Source organism: Dromiciops gliroides, chromosome 3 (assembly GCF_019393635.1).
Source record: "Dromiciops gliroides isolate mDroGli1 chromosome 3, mDroGli1.pri, whole genome shotgun sequence".
NCBI classification, from domain to species: Eukaryota; Metazoa; Chordata; class Mammalia; order Microbiotheria; family Microbiotheriidae; genus Dromiciops; species Dromiciops gliroides.
In genome coordinates, this window is record NC_057863.1 from 603,545,598 (window position 1) to 603,566,534 (window position 20,937).

General features: G+C 45.9%; 1 protein-coding gene across 1 annotated transcript in view; it reads right to left on the reverse strand.

Moving 5' to 3' along the window:
* The window catches only part of OPRD1 (opioid receptor delta 1), a 54,468-nt gene extending 36,198 nt beyond the window's left edge, over window positions 1-18,270 (reverse strand). Inside the window, 1 exon segment of the mRNA XM_043995538.1 lies at window positions 17,642-18,270. Within this exon segment, the coding sequence (XP_043851473.1) occupies window positions 17,642-17,850 (209 nt within the window). The 5' untranslated portion in view covers window positions 17,851-18,270.
* Between the last annotated feature and the right edge of the window lie 2,667 nt (window positions 18,271-20,937).

Consider the following 20,937-nt stretch of genomic DNA (forward strand, 5'->3'; position numbering starts at 1 on the left):
AATGGAAGAAGCGCCAACTCTTTCTGGAGTGAGGAGGCCTTAGTTCAAATCCCAGCTCTAATGTTTACTACCCAAGTGACCCTGGGTAAGTCCCTTAACTTCCCTTGGCTCCAGTTTCCTTGTTTGTAAAGAGAGGGGGTTGGGGAAGTTAACTTCTAGGTCCTCTATTATCCCTTGGATAGAAAATGAACACTAACCTCAGCCTGGCATTTAAGGCTCTCCCACAATCTGACTCCAACTCATCTTTCCAGCCTTATTTCATAAGACATGATCCACATTTCAGTCAAAATGGACTACTAGTTTCAATTTTATTAGTCCAACATCGATCACCAGGCCTGGAGTCAGGAAGACCTGAGTTCAAATCAGGCCTCAGACACTGACTAGCTGTGTGGTCCTGGGCAAGTCAATTCACCCTGTCTGTCTCAGTTTCCTCCTCTGTAAAATAAGCTGGAAAAGGAAATGGCAAACCACTTCAGTGTCTCTGCCAAGAAAACCCCAAATGCGGTCTCAGAACATGATTGAAAACAACAAATAACAAAAAACTCAACATGCTGTTCCCTGCTTCCATTCGCCCAGGCTGTCTCCCCTGTCCAGAAGGCCCTCCGCTCCTCTTCTCTGCCTCTCAGACTCCTTCTGAACACAAGGGAAACACTTAATAAATATTCATTAAATTGAAATTGAATCAAATGACTGGACATGAGGCAGGTATGCGTGCACAGTGCAAGGGGAAGTAAAGCGCCAGGACACTACAAGCTCCCTGATTGTACCCTGAGGGAGGGCTTTTTCCTGGACACGCAGGAGGGAGAAGACCCAACTCCCAGCCTCAGTGTGATTGAATAAACAATTACTAAGCGCTTACCCTAAGTCAGGCACTTGCTAGCTGCAGGGACTACAAAAGCAAACATATTATTTCATTTATGTTTTTGTAGCCCTTAGTGCCTAGCACAATGCTAGGTAAATAGTCGGAGCTCAATAAATGCTTTTTGATCAGTTGATGAAAATGATCCCTGACCCTCAGGAGCTTACATTCAATACCCCTAGGCTGAAGAGACCTGGCATACAGTTATTCTCTAACAAACAACAAATAACAACAAATAACAAATAACTCCCTGTCCCTGAGGAAGGGAGGGAGGGAGGGGAACCTTTTTGTTGTTCAGTCTTCCTGACCCAAATTGGGGTTTTCTTGGCAGAGATATTGAAGTGGCCTTGCCATTTCCTTCTCCAGCTCATTTTACAGATGAGGAAACTGAGGGAAACAGGGTGAAGTGACTTGCCCGAAGTCACACAGCTAGTAAGTGTCTGAGGCCAGAGTTGAACTCAGGTCTTCCTGACTCCAGGCCCAGCACTCTATCCACTGCATGACCTAGCTGCCCCGGCGGGTAGGGGAGAATGAGGGCAACTTTTCTTTACCTCCCATTTCTAGGTCTTCAGGGAGAGACCTGACAACACCTTGTTGGAGATATTAGACTGGGGATTCCCTTCATGAACATGTTGAATAGATTGCTGCTGAGGTGTCCTCCGATTTAAAAAATCAATCTGCTTTCCCACAATTTTTAAATAGTCAAAAGATATAAACAGGCACTTTCCAGAAGAAGAAAGACAAGCTATCTATAACCATATGAAAAAAAATGCTTTGAATCACTAATAACTAGAGAAATGCCAATAAAAACAAATCTGGAGGCAGCTAGGTGGTGCAGTGGATAGAGCACTGGCCCTGGAGTCAGGAGTACCTGAGTTCAAATTCAGCCTCAGACACTTACTTACTAGCTGTGTGACCCTGGGCAAGTCACTTAACCCCAATTGCCTCACTAAAAAAAACCCAAAAAACTCTGAAGTTCCACCTCAGATTGGCCAAGCTGACAAAAACAGAAAATGATAGCTGCTGGCATGGCTGCGGGAAAACTGGTACATTAACATGCTGTTGACAGGACTATGAACAAACCCAGCCATTATGGAAAGTAATTTGGAACTTTGCCCCCAGTGTTATTAAACCATGCATTCCTTTGACCCAGTGGTACCACGATTATGTCTATACCCAAAAGAGATACAAGAAAGAAGAAAAGGACCCACACATACAGAAATATTCCTAGCAACTCCTTTTGCAGTGGCAAAGAGTTGGAAACTGATGGAGTGTCCATCAGTTTGGAAATGGCCAAATAAGTTATCAAATATAAATGTGATGGAGTACTGTTGTGACAGCTGTAAGAAATGATGGAGGGGATAGTTTCAGAGAAATTTGGCAACCTCTGTATGAACTGATGCCGAGCGAAGTTAACAGAACCAGAGGAACAATTCATAGGATAACAGCAATGATGTAAACAAACAACTTTGGGCGCTGATCAGTAAACTAACTGATCATGATCCCAGCTCATCTAATGAACTCAGAGTGCAGATTGAGACTTTTAAAAAATGTTTGGACATGGCCAATGGGGGAAATTTGTTTTGCTCAATTATGCATGTGTGTGATGGGGGTTTTTGTTTTTCTTTCTCTCTAAACTGGGGAGGATGGTAGGAGATAGGAGGGAGATAGGGCAGATTTTGTTAATTGGAAAAAATTTAATTTAAAATAAATGTATTTATCAAGAAACCAGGTGAATGTTGCTGTATGAACTAAGATGACATGAAAGGTTGTAGAGGAATATAGATCTCTCCCTATGGTAGATAATTAATAAAAACTGAGGAAACAAAAAAAAATGTATTTAAAGGGGGGAAAGTCTATCTGTTTCATATGCTTATTATGTGACCTAGGACAAGTTACTTAACCTTGCATAGCCTCAGTTTCTTGATCTGTTAGGGTTGGACTCTCTGGTCACTTCCAGCTCTCAGTCTATGAATCCATGATCTTTCCCCTAGAATAAAAGTTGGCTGGCCTTGTTGTTGCTGTTCAGTCATTTCAGTCATGTTTGACTCTTCATGACCCCATTTGGGGTTTTCTTGGCAGAGATCCTGGACTGTTTTGCCATTTCTTTCTCCAGCTCATTTGATAGATGAGGAAACTGAGGCAAACAGGGTTAGGTGACTTGCCCAGGGTCACACAGTTAGGACGTGTCTGGGGCTGGATTTGAACTCAGGAAGATGAATCCCCCTGACTCCAGGCCCAGCAGTCTATGCATTGTGCTACCTACAGTGAACCAGCCTGATCTCTTCTGGGGAAGCTGCCGGTCACCAAATGGCCCAAGTAGGAGGCATGCTTGCCCACCAGATTTGAGGGCTCAGCTCCAAGTCCATTGGCCCAGGTAAGACTACATCCTCCCTGAGGGCCCTTACTCACTCCCAGGGGCTCAGGGCACAGATGCAGAGGGGAAAGGGAGCTGTCCCAGGTGTGGGCCTGTGAGCCCTGAGTCCTGGGGGCAGAGCAGGGGGCTGTACCCATCCTGGCCCTTCACTCAGGGACCTTGCTTTCCTTTTCCCCTACAGAAGCTTGGAGGGGGGTGTCGCAGAATGGACTCTATCTTCCCTCCCCTTCTCCTTTCCTTTGCTGCATCTCTTTTCTGATGCCATTCAGGGCCCCAGGGGTCGGTGAGTGAAGCCTGACTCACCCCCTTTAAATGCCATGATCCTGACCGTATGGCTGGCTGGGCCACATTTAGCTGCTCCCTGCCCTGCTCCCTGCAGGCTCTTAACACTGAAGCAGCATGGGGTAAAATTAATAATAATAATAATAACCATCCCACCTCTGACACACGCTAGCTGTGTGACCTTGAACGAGCTACTTAATCTTGCAGGGCCCCAGACAGCTCACTGAGGCTATAAATTGCAGAAATAGTGGTGAGCATTATGAGTAGAGAAAGTTATTCACCAGCAGCTCCTTAGAGAGATAAAATCACAGGTCTGATTTAAAAAAAAAAGCTGACATCTACATCCTGGGTCTGCCAAGTAATACCTGTGTAAGTCTGGGCAAATCAATTCAATTGTCTGGGCCTCAGTGTCTTCATTTGTACAATGAGGGGGTTGAACTACAGGATTTCTTGAAGGGTCTCTTCTTCCTCTAAATCTGTGGATTTTACCTAAGGCTTTAAGGTCAGCAAAATGCTTTACCCACATTAGCTCATTTCACAGCAGCCCCATGAGGAAGGTGCTATTACTACTCCCATTTTATAGATGAGGAACCTGAGGGTCAGAGAAGTCATGAACACACAGCAAATGTCCAAAGTGGGATAAAGACTGGGCCTCTCCTGGAGAGTGATGTAGGGGAGAGATCACTGAGTTTTGGGGTCAGATGAACTTGAATGGAGATCCTGGCTCAATCTTCTATTTTCTGTTTGTGTGACCTTGGGTAGGTCACTTACATTCTCTGGGCCCCAGTTTCCTCTTCTGTGAAATGAAAAGTGTTTGACTCAATGACTTGAGGTCCCTCCCAGCTCCTTACTCATGAACCTTTGCCTCCAAGATCAGAAATCACTCCATGCCACTTAGGAGTCTTGTACTTCTGCTGAGCCAGTCCCCTCAGGGCTGAAAGCCAGACTTTGCCACCTGCCAATGAGAATTTAGATTTGATAGTGGTGACATTTTCTTAACAACTGGAAATATGCGAAAGTGGAGTGGGCTTCCTCCGTTCCCCCAACTTGGGCAAATCACATAATCTGCTGAGGCCTCAGTTTTCCCATCTGTAAAATGAGAAGATTGGGCTAGAAAGGCTTTATAGTCCCTTTCTCCTAAATCTGTGAACCTCCAAAACCTCCCCAGTGGGAAGGAAGCTCAGTAGGGTGTGTCCCCACTATCTCCCTGATGCAAGACAGACACCATCACTGTTGTCTTGCTAGACTGAGTTGATAGGCAGATGTAGATTTCATTCCAGCAATGATCTGGGCAGTAGGTGGCTCAGTGGATAGTGGTAGACCTGAAGTCAGGAAGACTCATCTTCCTGAGTTCAGATCCAGTCCTAGACACTTAATAGAGGGATGACCCTGGGCAAGTCACTTCACCCTGTTTCCCCCAGTTTCCTCATCTGTAAAATGAGCTGTAGAAGGAAATGACAAACCACTCCAGTATCTTTTGCCAAGAAAACCCCAAATGGGGTCATGAAGAGTCAGACACAACTGAAATGACAGGACAACCACACACACACACACACACACACACACACACACACACACACACACACACACAATGACCTGGGCATAAAGGCCTGGCAGAAAGTACATTAGCACTTCTTGTGGGTTGGTCAGTCCCATCCAGGAACACTATACCTGTTGATCTGGTGAGCCTTTTTGCTGTTGTTTCTCAGTCTCCCTTGGAAAGCTCTAGAAGACAAGCTTCCTGATCCTCCTCTTCTACTTCCCCAATCCCACCTTCTTGGTCAGAGACAAGTCTCCACTGATTTCTGCAGCTGTGCTAGCTAGTTTGACCAAAAGCACCCCTTCCCATTAGGCAGAGCCAGAACTGCTCCAGCCATCTGTTTGGTGAATGGCTTGTTTAATCCAGCCTTTCTTCTCTCAGTAACTATTTACCCTCTTCCTGTGCTCACTCTGATTTCCCTGGGAGCCAATTTGATTTCGAGGTCCCAGTCCTCAGCAGTAATGAAATCATACTTTGCACTTGCACAATCCCTTCCTCCCAAGGTGTGGCTAGCTGGAGCTTCATGATATCCTCAAGATAAGCAGATGGGGCTGTGGGTCATTGAATATTGTTCAAGAATGCATAATGGATAAACTAAGTCATGGCAAACAGGAAGCTAGACAGTCAGGGATGAGGGACGAACAGGGGTGGAAAGTTTCAATGGTGAGGAGGCCAGGTGAATTCTGCATTCTCAGACCTCTCTCTTGGCCAAGGATTCCCTACCTTTCTCAGGTTCCTTCAAAGAATCAAATCATGCCTCTGTGGCTCATTCCCTGTAAGACCTCAGGCAAGTCATTTAACCCCTGTTTGCCTCAGTTTCCTCATCTGTAAAATGGGGATGATAATAATAGCACCTACCTTGCAGGGATAATGTGAAAATCAAATAAGATAATAATTGTAAAGTGCTTAGCACAGCTCCTGGCCACATAGTAAGTTCTATATAATTGTAAAGGTTTGTATTATTAACCTCTCTCTGCTTAAGTCTCTTCAACTGTAAAATGAAAGTCTTGGATTAAGGTGACCTCTCAGGTCCCTTCTAGGTCTAAATATATGACCCTATGAATTCAGGTATGGAAGGGCCTCAAGAGATGATGTGGCCTAGTCCTGTCTCTCAATCAAGTGGGGTTGTAGATAGGGTTGGATTTGGAGTTAGGAAAATCTGGGTTTAAATCCTGCCTCAGAAACTTGTTAGCTGTGTGACCCTGGATAAGTCACTTAATTGCTCTGAAACTTAGTTTCCCCATCTATAAAAAAGAAATAATAATAGTACCTTCCTCCCAGGGTGGTTGAGCAAAGTATGATAAAAATGTAAACTATTAAAAAAATTAAACTATTATTGTTTTGGGGGCAACTAGGGGGCACCACAGTGCAGAGTGCCAGGACTGAAGTCAGGAAGATTCATCTTCCTGAGTTCATATCCAACCTCAGACAATTCCTAGCTGTGTGACCCTGGATAAGTCACTTCACCCTGTTTGCTTCAGTTTCCTCATTTGTAAAATGAGCTAGAGAAAGAAATGGCAAACCTCTCCAGTATTTTTGCCAAGAAAACCCCAAATGGGCTCACAAATAGTCAAATAATTGAAAAACAACTGAACAACAGCATTGTTATTTTTAAAGCATTCTGTAAACCCCAAAGTACCTTGGAAATGAGAGCTATCATTGCTGAGCCCATGGTGTCCCCATTTTGCAGCCAAGGCCCAGAAAGGTTAGGGAACCTATCCAAGATCATAGAGCTTCCTTTCCATTCCTAACACCCCCTCCTTGTTCAGGTTTTCACCATCTCATGCTTGGATTGTGGCAATAACCGGTGCCCCTTCTTGCAATCTCTTGACTTTCCAATCCATCCTTTATATTAGTGATGTCAAACTCAAGTAGAAATGGGAGGCACTCATTCATCTACAAGGATCCCTGTGGGCCACAAATTGACTTTGTTTTAAAATGCAATGTTATCTACATTGTCTTTATTTTTATTTAGTCTGCTCATTTTTTCCCAGTTATGTTTTCATCTGGTTCGGGCCATACTCGAGGGAGTTGTGGGCCATTTGCAGTGTGTTTGACACCTTTGCTTTACACCACTGACAGATTAATCCTCCTAAAACATCACTCTGCCCATGTCAGCCCTCTCCTTAGAAAGCCTTCAGAGGGCAGCTAGGTGTCATAGTGGATAAAGCACCAGCCCTGGAGTCAGGAGGACCTGAGTTCAAATCCGGCCTCAGACACTTGACACTTACTAGCTGTGTGACCTTGGGCAAGTCACTTAACCCCAACTGACTAACTAAAAAAGAAAAAAAAAAAGAAAGCCTTCACCTCTACTTTAACACCCAAATGTTAAAGTTTGGAGTGGCATTCAAGCCCTTTCCTATCTACATCTCCAGTGTTGGTTTTCCCTACCTTCCCACAGGAACTCTCTCTGTGCCAGTTAAATCACTTTTTTCACTGTTTCCTGAATAGACCGTGCTCATTCCCTGCTCTTCCAGCCAATATCTCCATGCGGGTTGCCTGGCTCTCCTCTTGTGTGAACAAAAGCTAAGGATTCAGGGAGGAGTGGGTGGAGAACAGTGGGAAGAAGAAAAAGCGGAGGAGAGGGAAAGCAAAGAGACATACGATTCATTGGTATGTTAGAAGATTATTCATTTAGAGATGGAAGGGACCTTAGGGGCTGTGTACTTCAATTCCCCTCATTTTACAGATGAGGCACTGGGACCTAGATGGGGCCAGTGGCTACTCACAGGTAGTAGGCAGAAGAACTGGAATCCACAGCCAAGTTCTCTGGCTCCCTCCCCAAATCCAGTTCATTTCCACTCCATACTCCTACACAGTACATTGACTCCAATCCCATCTCTCTGTCCAAACATTAACAAGAATCAACTCCTTTTAAAAGATAATACTATAAAAAAGGGGGGGGCAGCTAGGTGGCGCAGTGGACAGAGCACCGGCCCTGGAGTCAGGAGTACCTGAGTTCAAAATCCAGCCTCAGACACTTAACACTTACTAACTGTGTGACCCTGGGCAAGTCACTTAACCCCAATTGCCTCACTAAAAAAAAAAAAAAAGATAATACTAAGCTCCTTTCCCAAAGGGAGGTGTATGTGAAGAGGGTCTGAAGTGAGGGACTCCCCCTTGATGTGAAGCATGGACTTTGGGTCATCAAACCAGATGATGCTTGTACCTCGTTCTCGGGATGAGAGCTGTCTCATCGTCCTTCAGCAGGGAAATCAGTGCAGCTCCAGCTCCGGAGGGAGTTGTCAAGAGCAGAATGCCCTCTCTGCATCTCAGCTTTGTTAGGGAGAGAAGGGGGCGGTTGGTGGGGATGGTACTGAAATGTCTGGTTTCCTGAATGTCCAGTCAAAGAGGCCGGGAAAAGGAGAGGAATGTGGGTTTGGTGATTGATTGATGTAGAGGTCAGAGAATTGGGGGGTGGGGGGTAAAGGAGGAGAAAGACAGATAAAGAGAGAGGAAGAAGCAGGGGGAGTTAGGGAGAGACATAGGAAAAAAAAACACAAAGAGAAACACAGAGAGAAAAACACATTGGGAAGGGGTGGGGAGACTGAAACAGAGAGAGGAACAGAATGGGAAAGAGACAGGGAGAAGAAAATGACTGGAACACAAAGAAAAGGGGGAGGGAGGGAGGAGGAAGGAAGATGGAAGGGAACGTGAAAAAGACAAAGGCAGAGCAAATAAGGAGATGGAAAGGAGGAAAGAGAGTATAAAAAGAGAGAGGTAGAGACCGAGGGAAACATGGGAAAGACAGAGGTACACATACAGAGAAACAAAAAGAGACAGAAACAATCCCTGATTGAGGGTCCAGTCAATCCCAGGGTTATATACCCTTACATATGTCTGTCAAAGTCTTCAGATTCTAGGGAAATCCAAAATTCTGCTGACTGAGGAGCTCTCCAAGGTGATAGCAATGTTTGAAGTCAGTTGCCAACTCAAAGGCATTGGATGAGTGGGGTGACTAACGCTGTGGTGGAGGGGGCAGCCGAGGACTGACTGTCCTCCCAGAGCCGGGTACTATCTCAACTTTCAGAAGAAATTGAGGTTGTTTCTCCTCAGCTGACATCAGTGAATGAACTTCACAAATTGCTACTGTCCAAGGAACCTGTATAAGTCTTCAGGAAAGACTTTCAGAGAACCACAGGAGAGGCGGCCTTGGCAAAGTGAAGAGAGAGCCAGACAGAGTACAAAAAACCCTGGGTTCAAGTGAAACATAAATGACTATGTGACCCTGGGTAAATCACTTAACCTTTCACTACCTCAGGTGCTGGTGCTAATCTGGTATAGGGGAGAGTTCCCTAAACCAGTGAAGGAGAGGGGGAGAGAGAGAGAGAGAGAGAGAGAGAGAGAGAGAGAGAGAGAGAGAGAGAGAGAGAGAGAGAGAGAGAGAGAGAGAGAGTGTGTTAGTCTCATTCCTAGGATGTTCGTTCACAAGAATCTCCTCCTTAAAGGCAGTCATCTAGCACAGGAGCCCCAACTGAAGAGGAAAAATAAAGGATTGAACAGAGAACAGTTAGTCCATTAGTTGTGGTCCATTAGGCCTCTGGTCAAGATGACAACTTCTTAATTAAAAACTAAAGGTGCACATCTTCAAATACTCCTTAACCCTTCTGGTGAGTTTCCAAGTTATTCTGGCCATGTTTCCCATTCATGCATCTTTACAAAGAATATCTGAGAACTTGGGTCACTTTCTTCTGCCCCAGCATCTCTTCCAAATCTTGCAGGTCATGCTAAGTTCCTTCCAGACTTAGATCTGCAAAGGTCATTCTAGGTCATCTTGTCCAAACCTATCATTTTACAAATGTGGAAACCCTAGTATGTTAGAGAAAAGGGGGAGGCTGCCAGCACCCAGCTTTTAAGGAGCCCCATGTACTTCCCATAGAGAGCTTCACACTCTTCCTTACACTTGAGATGCACAGAATATTAGACCTGGAAGGGACCTTAGAGATCATTTCATCCAATCCCCTCATTTTTACAAGTGAGAGAACTGAGGCTGGGGACCAGGTTAAGTGACTTGTCCAAGGTCACACAGCTAATAAGTGAGAGGATTGGGGTCAAAAACCAGGTCTTCTGATTCCATGTGTGTCTCCTCATATCATCAGATCTGGTTCCTAGGACCTTAGGATAGGTGACTCCAGGTGCAACTCGTGCCCTATAGGCCTCTGCATGTTTGTGTCCTCATATGGCCAGACCTAGTCTCTGGAACAATGGGAGAGGTTGCCTCAGATGCTCTGTGTCTCCATAATTCAGTGCTTTGGTGAGTGTCTGTATGAATATATGCATGTGCACTTTGAGAGAGCAGGTTCCTAGCTACCTATTCTGTGGCTTTGTCAGTTTGTCCATTGGCACCTTGCCGCACCCCCTAGGAGCCACCTCAACAGGATTGTCTAGAGCATAAGTTCTTAACCTGGGGTCTGGAAACTTGGTTTTCTAAAATTATATACATATATAGCTATTTCACTACAATTGGTTTCCATTGTAATCCCATGTGTTTGTGCATTTTAAAATGTTCCAAACAAAAAAAAAATGTTCCAAGCAGGGGTCCATAGGCTTCTCCAGGTTGCCAATGCAATCCATGACTGCCCCTCCCCCCAAAAAAGTTCACAAAGCCTGCTCTAGAGGCAGTCGTTAGCTGCTATGGCCTCAAGGGCTCAGAAATAGAATGGTAAGACCTTCCACGCCCCAAATTGGGGGCTAGGTGATGGTGAGGATGATGAAAAAGAGTCCAAGACAGTTTGAGGGGGAACTGAACCCACATGGCTCAGCTGGAAGGAGAGAGAAATCAAGGTAATGAAGGCCTGAAGAGCAGTTATGACAAAACTCCATCACAGCAATGTCAGTCCCCCTTCACTGAGCAGGATACAGCATTCGACAATATACAGTTTTCACCTGTCAACTAGCAGTAATTCTCCAGGTTGTGAATCTGGCTGGTATAAATGGGAGGCAGGAGAGGGCCCTGGGACAAAGGTCCTTGTGCTAAGAGAGATATGCAGGAGGAAAGTCTACCCTGAGCCCCTAGACACTACTGCATTAGCTATCTGAGGAAAGGTTACATCGTGGATTGAGTCAGGAAAAGCTAGGTGCTAATCTCACCTAAAACAATTGCTAATTTTGTTTTTTGTTTTTTGGTTTTTTGTGAGGCAATTGGGGTTAAGTGACTTGCCCAGGGTCACACAGCCAGTAACTGTTAAGTGTCTGAGGCCAGATTTGAACTCAGGTACTCCTGACTCCAGGGCCGGTGCTCTATCGACTGCACCAACAATTGCTAATTTTGTGACCTGGGGCAAATCACTTCACTTAAAATGAAATTCCCTCATCTATAAAAATGATAAATGATAATACCACTTACCACCCAGAATTGGTTTTAGGTTCATTAAATAATAGATTTAAAAGATTTTGTTCTTTTTTTTAAAAGCAGGGGTAGCAATCATAATTTCAGATAAGAGTACAATAAATATAGGTAAGATCAAAGCTACAAGCTGGGAAATTGCATTATGCCTAAATATTAACTATAATTTTTTTCCTATCAGAAATGTCATGGGGCAGCTAGGTGGCACAGTGGATAGAGTTCAAATCCAGTCTCAGACACTTGATATTTCTTAGCTGTGTGGCCCTGGGCAAGTCACTTTTGCTTCACCAAAAAGAGAAAAAAAAGGAAAAAAAAGAAATGTCATTTATTACAGAAACCAGAAGTGACCACCAGGGACAGTCACTGTGGGGGAAGGAGGGGAGATTAGGGCTCAAACACTGATTGGAGGAACAGGAGGGGCAGGAGGAGGGGAAAGATTCAAGGCTGGGGGAAATCAGGCCTGGGGTGTCCAAATGCCCCAACCCCATCTAATGCCTCAGGATAGGGGTGTCCGCCTTACCCTGCCAAGCTTCCCTTCTGTTTCCAGTTTTAGGACAGGGCTGGGGAGAGGGTGTAGTGTGAATGGGTCATGGGTTGAGCCTAAGATTGGAGAGAGAGGAAGAGTCCACCCCTTTCACATACACTCACAATATTAATCTCCTGGTGGGTGAGAGGAGGTGGGAGTCCCCTCCCCCTATTATAGGAGAAAGGGGTTAGTGTTAGGGGCTGGGGGTGGTTGAGGCATCCTGACTATATATATATTTTTTAAATGAGGCAATTGGGGTTAAGTGACTTGCCCAGGGTCACACAGCCAGTAAGTGTTAAGTGTCTGAGGCCGGATTTGAACTCAGGTACTCCTGACTCCAGGGCCGGTGCTCTATCCACTGTGCCACCTAGCTGCCCCCTGGCTATATTATTAATAGTATGGAGCCTGACCCCCTGAGGGGATGAGAGGCATACATGGATGCCTAGCTGACTGAAGCAAGGTCACCCCAACACCTCAGGCAGTCGTGGGAGAATGAATCTCTTCCTTCAGCAAGAGTCATAGGGTTTTTCCCATCTCAGGCTCTGGGTGGGTGGGTGGCTTCACCGTGTTTAAGGAGAATGGGAAGATGTGCTAATTATCAATTACAGCAGAGTCACATCTTACTGCGGAGGTGAAGTTCTAAAGTCAGCTCATTTGAAAAATCCTTCAAATTACCCAAAAAGTGCAGTGTCTTTAAACAATTGCAGCTGGAGAGAAGATCATTTTTTGTCATTTTTATTGGTAGCTTTTGTTTTACATCACCTTCATTTCTGAATACATTGCTCCCTCCCCTCCACACACACACACCCCCAGTAAGCCATCCTTTGTAACATACATACAGAACATACATTAATTAATGAATAACCAATTAAATGAATAATTAATTAAAAGAGGAGGAGGATAATAGTTCACCAGAACTAAACAATACATCAATACAGGCTGACAGTATGTACGGTGCTCCACAGCCAGGGTCTCTTTAAAAGCAGTCAGTCAGTGGCAGGGAGCAAAAGGAGCTGAGATAGTTGCTATGGAAACAACTGAATGCAAGTTTTATTTTCACAACATCCAACTAAGCTATTGATCTGGGGGGGGAGGGGAATCAGGAATTAGGACTTATTTTTCAAATAGGAAAAAAAAAACGGAAACAGTTAATGACTTAGCTGGCTGGAAAACTTATGATTTGGGGGGAAATAATTGTTTTGAATTACACAGTGTAATAATGTTAAAGAATGAGCAGACCCCACAGAACTGTTTCTTCTTTCGTCTAAGAGACAAGAGGAAGAACATCCATAGCAGGAGCCTTCTAGCTGACCAGGAATTCTGGAAAAGCCAAGGGATGTTTTCCTCTCATTCACTTGATCCACATAATCCCAATGAATAGACTGTGAGTAGGTGTGATGAAAGTGAGTGAGGCTCTAGAATCCAAGGGAGACACATACTTGGAGAGGAGGGAAGAAAGGAATTGAGACCAACTGAGGAAATAGAAAATTCACTGCTCCCATTTCCAGCTCAGTTCATTCTGGGACAGATGCTCATTGACAGAAATGGCAGGTGTAGGGTGAAATTTCCCACATTTCTAATATTTTCCACTTTTCTTTTCTTTTCTTTTCTTTTTTTTTTTTTTTTTGCTGAGTGATAGTAGTTTAATTTACTTAAGTGCCTGTGTGATGTGACTCCATTGCATAGTGATGCCTCATTGATCAGGCATCAGTAGCAACTAGAGGCAGTGTGGCTGTGTGAATAGAGTGCAGGATTTAGTCATAAAGTGCTAGGTTCAAATCCTGCCTCTGACACTTAGCTGTGTGACACTGGACATATGCTTCAATCTCTATGCCCCCTCAAGTGGACTCCTAGGGTTATGGGTTGCAATCTATAATAGTGGAAGGAGTTCCCTGATGCCCTATATACCTAGTTGCCTTTAGGCCTAAAAAGGATATAGAAATCACCTAGTTCAACATCATCACCTTTCAGATAAAGAAACTGAAGACCAGAGAAATGAGATGACCTATAGAATCATAGATTTTGAGTCAGAATGACCTTAGAAAGTCACTGAGTTCGGGCAGCTAGATGGCGCAGTGGTTAAAGCACCGGCCCTGGACTCAGAAGTACCTGAGTTCAAATCCGGCCTCAGACACTTGACATTTACTAGCTGTGTGACCGTGGGCAAGTCACTTAACCCCCATTGCCTAAAAAAAAAAAAAAAAGACAAAAAAAAAAAAAAGAAAGTCACTGAGTTCAAGCCCCTCATTTTGCAGATGAGAAAACTAAGGCAGAGGTTGACTTGCTCAGAGTCGCACAGCTAATAAGTGTCTCAGGCAGGATTTGAACCCAGGTCTCCCTGCCTCCAGGTTCAGTGATACCATTCACAATACCATTGTGCTTCTCAAAAGGCACCCATATGGGCCAGAAATTGAACTCAAGCCTCTGAAACAGCAGGCAGAATTCAACCACTGAACCAGCTATTAGAATATCAAAGCTTGACCCATTAAATACCCAAAATTTGATTTTAATCATTTGGGATGGAAACCTTTAAGGAGTCAGCTAGGTGGCTCAGGGGATGGAATGCTGGGCTCAGAACCTCAGGCATTTAATAGTTGTGTGACCCTGGCCAAGTCACTTAACCTATGTTTGCCTTAATCTACTGGAGAAGGAAATGGCAAACCACTCCAGTATCTTTGCCAAGAAAATCCCATGGACAGTATAGTCCATGGGGGTCACAAAGAGTTGGACATGACTGAACAACATGGAGACCTTCCTAAAGATGCCTTCTCAAAAACAGCATACCAACCATAGTTTTCTTAATGAATTTGGATCTTGGTTATAAGCATTGTAGGTATCCATTACTCTGGACTATACTAAAGTGATCTCAAAGCAAGAGGAATGTTTTCATACTGTTGGCCACCACACTGAATGGTCCTAAACTATTTTGCTTTTGTTTTTGTTTTGTTTTTTTACAGGGCAATGGGGGTTAAGTGACTTGCCCAGGGTCACACAGCTAGTAAGTGTCAAGTGTCTGAGGCTAGATTTGAACTCAGGTCCTCCTGAATCCAGGGCCAGTGCTTTATCCACTGTGCCACCTAGCCGCCCCAACTATTTTGCTTTTTTGACTTGTCAGGATTGATTTTTTAAAAATAATTTTTCTGTCTCTCTTCCTGTTGCTCAAGCTATGAGGTGCCTCATCAAAGTACCTGTCTCCAGCAGTCTTGCTCCTACCTGAATTTTTGATCCACACAAATTAATTAAACTTGCCAGAACTGTGTCTAAAATAAGAGGCAATGGGCTTTGAGTTAGGCCCTGAGGGAGTCTCCAATGACTGAAGTGCATTATGAATGACTCTGGCTGTGCAGAGTCTTTCCCCCTCCCCCCCTGCTTCTTTCAGGGAACCTGGATAAATGGATAAACAGAATGGTATAAATGACCATTAGATAAAGCAGGCTCTATTGCCTTGCCATCCAGCAGAATTCTGCTGGCCATGGGATGAGTCTGTGGGGTTCCAAGGCCAGATCACAGTCATAGGAGAGAAACAGGAGCCCATCATATCAGAGAACAGAGCCGCTGGGGAGGGGAGGGGGGCAAAGGGAAGGGGCTCCCTGCTTACTGGAGTGCAATACCCAGAAGGGTGAGGTCAAAGGCGGGTCAGTGGGAAAAGAACACTTTACAGGCCTTCAAGAACACATTACAGGCCTTCGAAAGCTCGGCTCTCCGGAGACAGAGCAGCTCCTCCAGGCACAAACGATCTCATCTGCCAGGAACCGTGTAACCCCTTCAGGAAGCCACAGAATCAGCGCTGCCTTCACACTCTCAAAGCCAGTGCTTCTCCCTCTCCCTTCTCTTGACAGGGCTGGGGTTAGCTCTGCAGGACTTCTTAGAGAAATTACATGTGGGGCTGTGTGCCACCCCAGGCAATGACAAACACAAGAAGCTCTTTGCCCTTTCCCAAGTCTACTAGGCTGAGTCTTATACCCAGCTGCAGACAAGAGATGGGTGAAGTGATGTTTAAGCCATTCTTTGTGGGGTTCTTGGGCTACCTCCGGGCACAAATCTGTCCCAGAAAACCAAAGATTTCTGCAGGTGAAACAAGTTCACAGAATCAGGAAGAGACCCCAGAGATCACCCACCTGAGCAGGTATCCACATCCCCCACAATCATCTGGTCTCTCTGAAGCTCTCCCATGAAGGGGATGAGACTAGCTCTCAAGGTAGCCTCTTCCATTTGGAGATGGCTCTCATTGCTGGGAAGTTCTTTCTGACATTAAGCCTGACTGGCTGTGGGCAATATCTAAATAACTAATAGTACTGTATTCTGGGCCAAGTCAAACTAGCCACAGGAGTATAGATTTAGAACCGGAAGGAACCTAAGAGATCATCTAGTCCAACCCCCATTTTTTTTTTTAGTGAGGCAATTGGGGTTAAGTGACTTGCCCAGGGTCACACAGCTAGTAAGTGTTAAGTGTCTAAGGCCGGATTTGAACTCAGGTACTCCTGACTCCAGGGTTGGTGCTCTATCCACTGTACCACCTAGCTGACCCCCAACCTGCATATTTTACAGAGGTGGAAACTGGGATCCAGAGAGACAGAGTGACTTGCCCAAGGTCACTCAAGTATTCAGAAGCAAGGCTGAGATTCAAATTCATATCCTCTACCTCCAAATTCAGGGTTCTTTCCAGGGTCCCCTGGGACTGAAGGAAAAACCTAAGTCTTTTTCCACATGACATCCTTTCAAATACTTGGAAATAATGTTCATGTTCATTTCTCACCTACCCCTCACCCAAGTCTCCTGTTCTTCCCACTAAAAATCTCCAGTTCCCTCACATGATCTTTCTCTGGGGTGGTCAATCCCTCCAGCTCATCAATGTCTTATCAGTTCCTCTCCAGCGCTGCATTGTGGTTTTCTCCAAAAAACAGTAGTAATCCAACCCTGAACCTGGGGGTAGGGACGACCTCATATGATATGAGGACGGAGCAATTACTAAGTACTGTTGGACCCAGTGGCCAAGTGGCTCCTGGGAAAGAGATGAGAGCACTTAGATCTGCACAAGTGGCTTGGAAACCTGGGCTCTCCAAGGGCGAAGGGGCCCTGGTACACACAAATACTGAGCTCTAGGGACCCAGAGCACCTGAGGTCACTAAGAAACAGGACAGAGGATACAAGAAGACACCTGTATATTAGTGGGCACACAGAATATAGGAATAGAGGCAAAGCAGAACACCTGAGATCACCCGTAAGAAGGTCCAAGGAAGCAGGGATGGGGATGGCAGTTCAGTTGAAGTCTGTCAGGCAGACTGACCCCCTTGCAAAGGGAGCTAAGTGTAGGCAGGCAGGGCACCTGTGGCCACTTGTGTCCAGACACCAGCTCTGGCAATGTGGATGGACACATAGGAAAACACACAAGGTTCCTGCCAACTGCAGTAGCCCCACAAACAAAGCCCCGGCGGCAGCGGCGCGGCACACAGTCTGCTTCTGACACACTGGGACAGCCTCTCATCATCCAATACTCTTCTGCATAGTGCCCAAGTGTCCATGGGCACTTGGTGCGCGCGCGCGCGCACACACACACACACACACACACACACACACACACACACACACACACACGGTCCGCAGGCGCTCCTGGGCGCTGTTCATCACACCCCGGAGGCCTCCGGATGCCTCCTCCCCCCATCCCCAGCGCTCCTGGTCCCGGGCCCCGGCGCCCCTGGTCCCGGCCTCACCTTACGATCCCATACATGACCAGTACGTTGCCCAGGAGTCCCACCACACACACCGCCGAGTAGAGAGCCGTGATAGCCACAGCCAGCGCGATGGACGCCGCGCTGCGGCCGCCCCCCTCCAGCTCCGGCTCCTGATCCGACGCGTTGGCGCCCGAGCAGTTAGCGAAATGGGGCGCCTGCTCAGAGTCTCCCAGAAGGACCGGCTCCATGGCGGACAGGGTCTGGCTGGGCGAGCCGGGACGGAGCGGGACGGAGCGGGACGGGACTGTCGAAGCGGGCCACTGTCTCTCTCCCGCGGACCGACTCCACAGAGCCCAAGCGGGCTGCCAGCACACTCCCGCCGCGGCCCGCGGGGGCTGCCGCGCTGTGCTGCGCGCTCGGCGCGTCCCGGCGCAGCCCTGGCACCCCTCAGTCCCGCTGCGGGGAAGGAGCGGCTGAACCCGGAGCTGGCTCCCAGACGCCAAGGCGAGTGGGCTGCTTCTGCTCCCTCGCTCCCGGGTTCTCCCGCTCGCTCCTTGCCAGCCGCAGCACCGCTTCCTCGGGCTCCCTCTCCGGCGTGCGCCCCAGCCCTGACTCGCCGCCGCCGCTTCTAGCCCCGGCGCGATTTATTAGAAAACCTGCCGGCTCCTCAGACGTGGTGCACCACGTGGGCAGCTGCCAGGCTGCGGGGGCGGACTTTGCATCAGCCTGGCAGACCAGACCCCCGCTCCCGACGGGCCCTGGTGCAGCCTGGAGAGCAGCCTGGGGCTGGTGTGCGTTCAATCTATTGATTATCTCCAAATTATCCCATATACATCTTGTTTATAGTTAGTTGTTTGAATGCCCCCCACCCCCCCATTAGACCGTGAGCTCCTCCAGAGCAAGGATTGTCTTTTGCCCTTCTTTGTATCCCTAGCGCTTAGCACAATGCCTGCCATATATGGTAGGTGCTTAATAAATGCTTGTTGACTGACAGACAAACACTAATACGAAGTATACCGTCGCAGGTAGCCTGGTGCAAAGCTCTAGCTTCGGAGACAGTATTTGGATTCGAGTCCTGCTTCGGTCTCTTGCTACCTCGGGCTAGTGTGACCTTGAGCTAGTAATTTATTCTTACCAATTATATTTATATACAATCATCAATAGATTGTTTAAAAAAAAACAAATTCAGAGACCCGCTGTTAAGAACCCATGGACTAGAGGTACTCTGGCTTCCCTTTCAGTTCTAAATCGAGGTGAAGAAAGGCAGAAAATGTACTGAATATGGAGTCAGGAGCAATGAGGAAGCCCTGGGTCCCAACCCCAAAACAAAACTAATCCTGTTCGGCAGGGCAAGACACTGAACCTCTTTGAGCCTCAGTTTTCTCATTTGTAAAATAAGGATAATGATAGCGCCTCCTTCACAGGGTGGTCCTGAGGATCAAGTGAGATCATGTCCATAAATTACTATATAAATGTGAGCTGTTGTTGTTATTATCCTTTTGCAAAGTCCTGAGCTATGAAATGAGACAGAAGAAGACCTCAAGGAGTTTACAGTCTGGGAGGAGGGGGAGGAAAGGAGTAATGACAAGGACACAAATAACTCCAGTACAAGTGCTCAGGTAAGTAAGTACCCAGGAGAATGGACAGAGATGGGAAAGAAGAGATCCAGAGGGTGGGGGAGGGGGGATTAGGAAAGGCTCTAGGAAGCTTGAGCCAGGCCATGAAGGCTGGGAAGGAGTTCAGCAGACCAAGATAAAGGGGAGATCAGTCCAGGTTTGCATAGGCAAGGTGATGAGAAAGGGAAAGATGAGGTAGAGAGGGGTGGAACAGGTAATCCAGTTCGACTGAAAAACAGCAATGTGAGACAGCAAGAAGCACCCAACCATGATGGAAATAAGGGTAGGCTAATTGGTGGACGAGGTACCAGAATAGAGAGGGAGACAGTCAGACCTGTGCTTTCACAATTACCCTGGCAGCTGCATTAAGGCTGGATCTGAAGGCTGGAAAGGGAAGTGGAGGGATTGAGACAGGGAGATGGGTCCAAAGGTTTGCCTTCATGATGAGGGTGTGTAATGAGGTAGAAAAGAGAGAGCTGAATATAGAGATTGTTGAAAGTAGGATAGACCACTGTTGGTAGAGTATGGAAAAGATCCAACCATTCTGGAGAGCAATTTAAAACTATGCCCAAAGGGCTATAGAACTGTGCATACCCTTTGATCCAGCAGTGGTATCACTGCTCTGTTTATATCCCAAAGACATCCCCAAAAAGAGAAAAGACCTATTTGTACACAAATATTTATGGCAGCTCATTTTGTGATGGCTGAGAATTGGAAATCATGCCCATCAATTGGGGAATAGCTTAACAAGCTGTGGAATGTGACAGTGATGGAATATTATTGTGCTATACGAAATGACAAGCAGGATGATTTCAGAAAGGCTTGGAAAGACTTGTACGAACTGATATATAGTGAAGTAAGCAGAATCAGAAGAATGTTTTGAACAGTGACAACAATGATTGTTTGATGAAGAACTGTGAATGACAACTATTCTAAGCACTACAATGATCCAAGACAATCCCAAAGGACTAATGATGGAGCATACTATCTAGCTCCAAAGAAAGAACTGATATTGATTGAACCCAGACTGAAATAGGCTATTTCTTCACTTTCTTTCATTTGTTTCTTTTATTCAAATTTTCTTGTACAATATGACTAATATGGTCATGTTTTACATAATTGCACATGTATAATCCACATCTGATTGCTTGCCTCCTCAGGGAGGGGGGAGGGAAGGAGGGATAAAATTGCTAACTCAAAACTTTAAATAAAGGAGTATTTACTGGGGGAAAAAAAGAAAGAAAGAAAGTAGGATCGACAGGAGCTGGCAACTGTCTGGACGTTCAGGACCAAGGAAAGAGTCTAGGATGATTGATTATGAGCTTTTGTGGCTGGAGGGATTTTGTCAGAGTCAGGTGCTGGGATTAAAGGGACTCTTTAGAAGAATCAGATAAGCCAGTCATAGTGGAAAACAACAATCCTTTTCATCTGAAGTGTCTCAGGCCAGGTTTGGGGTTGTTTTAATAAAATTTTATTTATTTTAAAAATATCTCTAGGGGGCAGCTAGGTGGCGCAGTGGATAAAGCACCGGCCCTGGAGTCAGGAGTACCTGAGTTCAAATCCGGCCTCAGACACTTAACACTTACTGGCTGTGTGACCCTGGGCAAGTCACTTAACCCCAATTGCCTCACTAAAAAAAAAAATCTCTAAGTTATGTAAAATATTTCTTGTTTTCCTAATTATGTAAATTTTGAAAGACGTAAATATTTCTAAAAAATT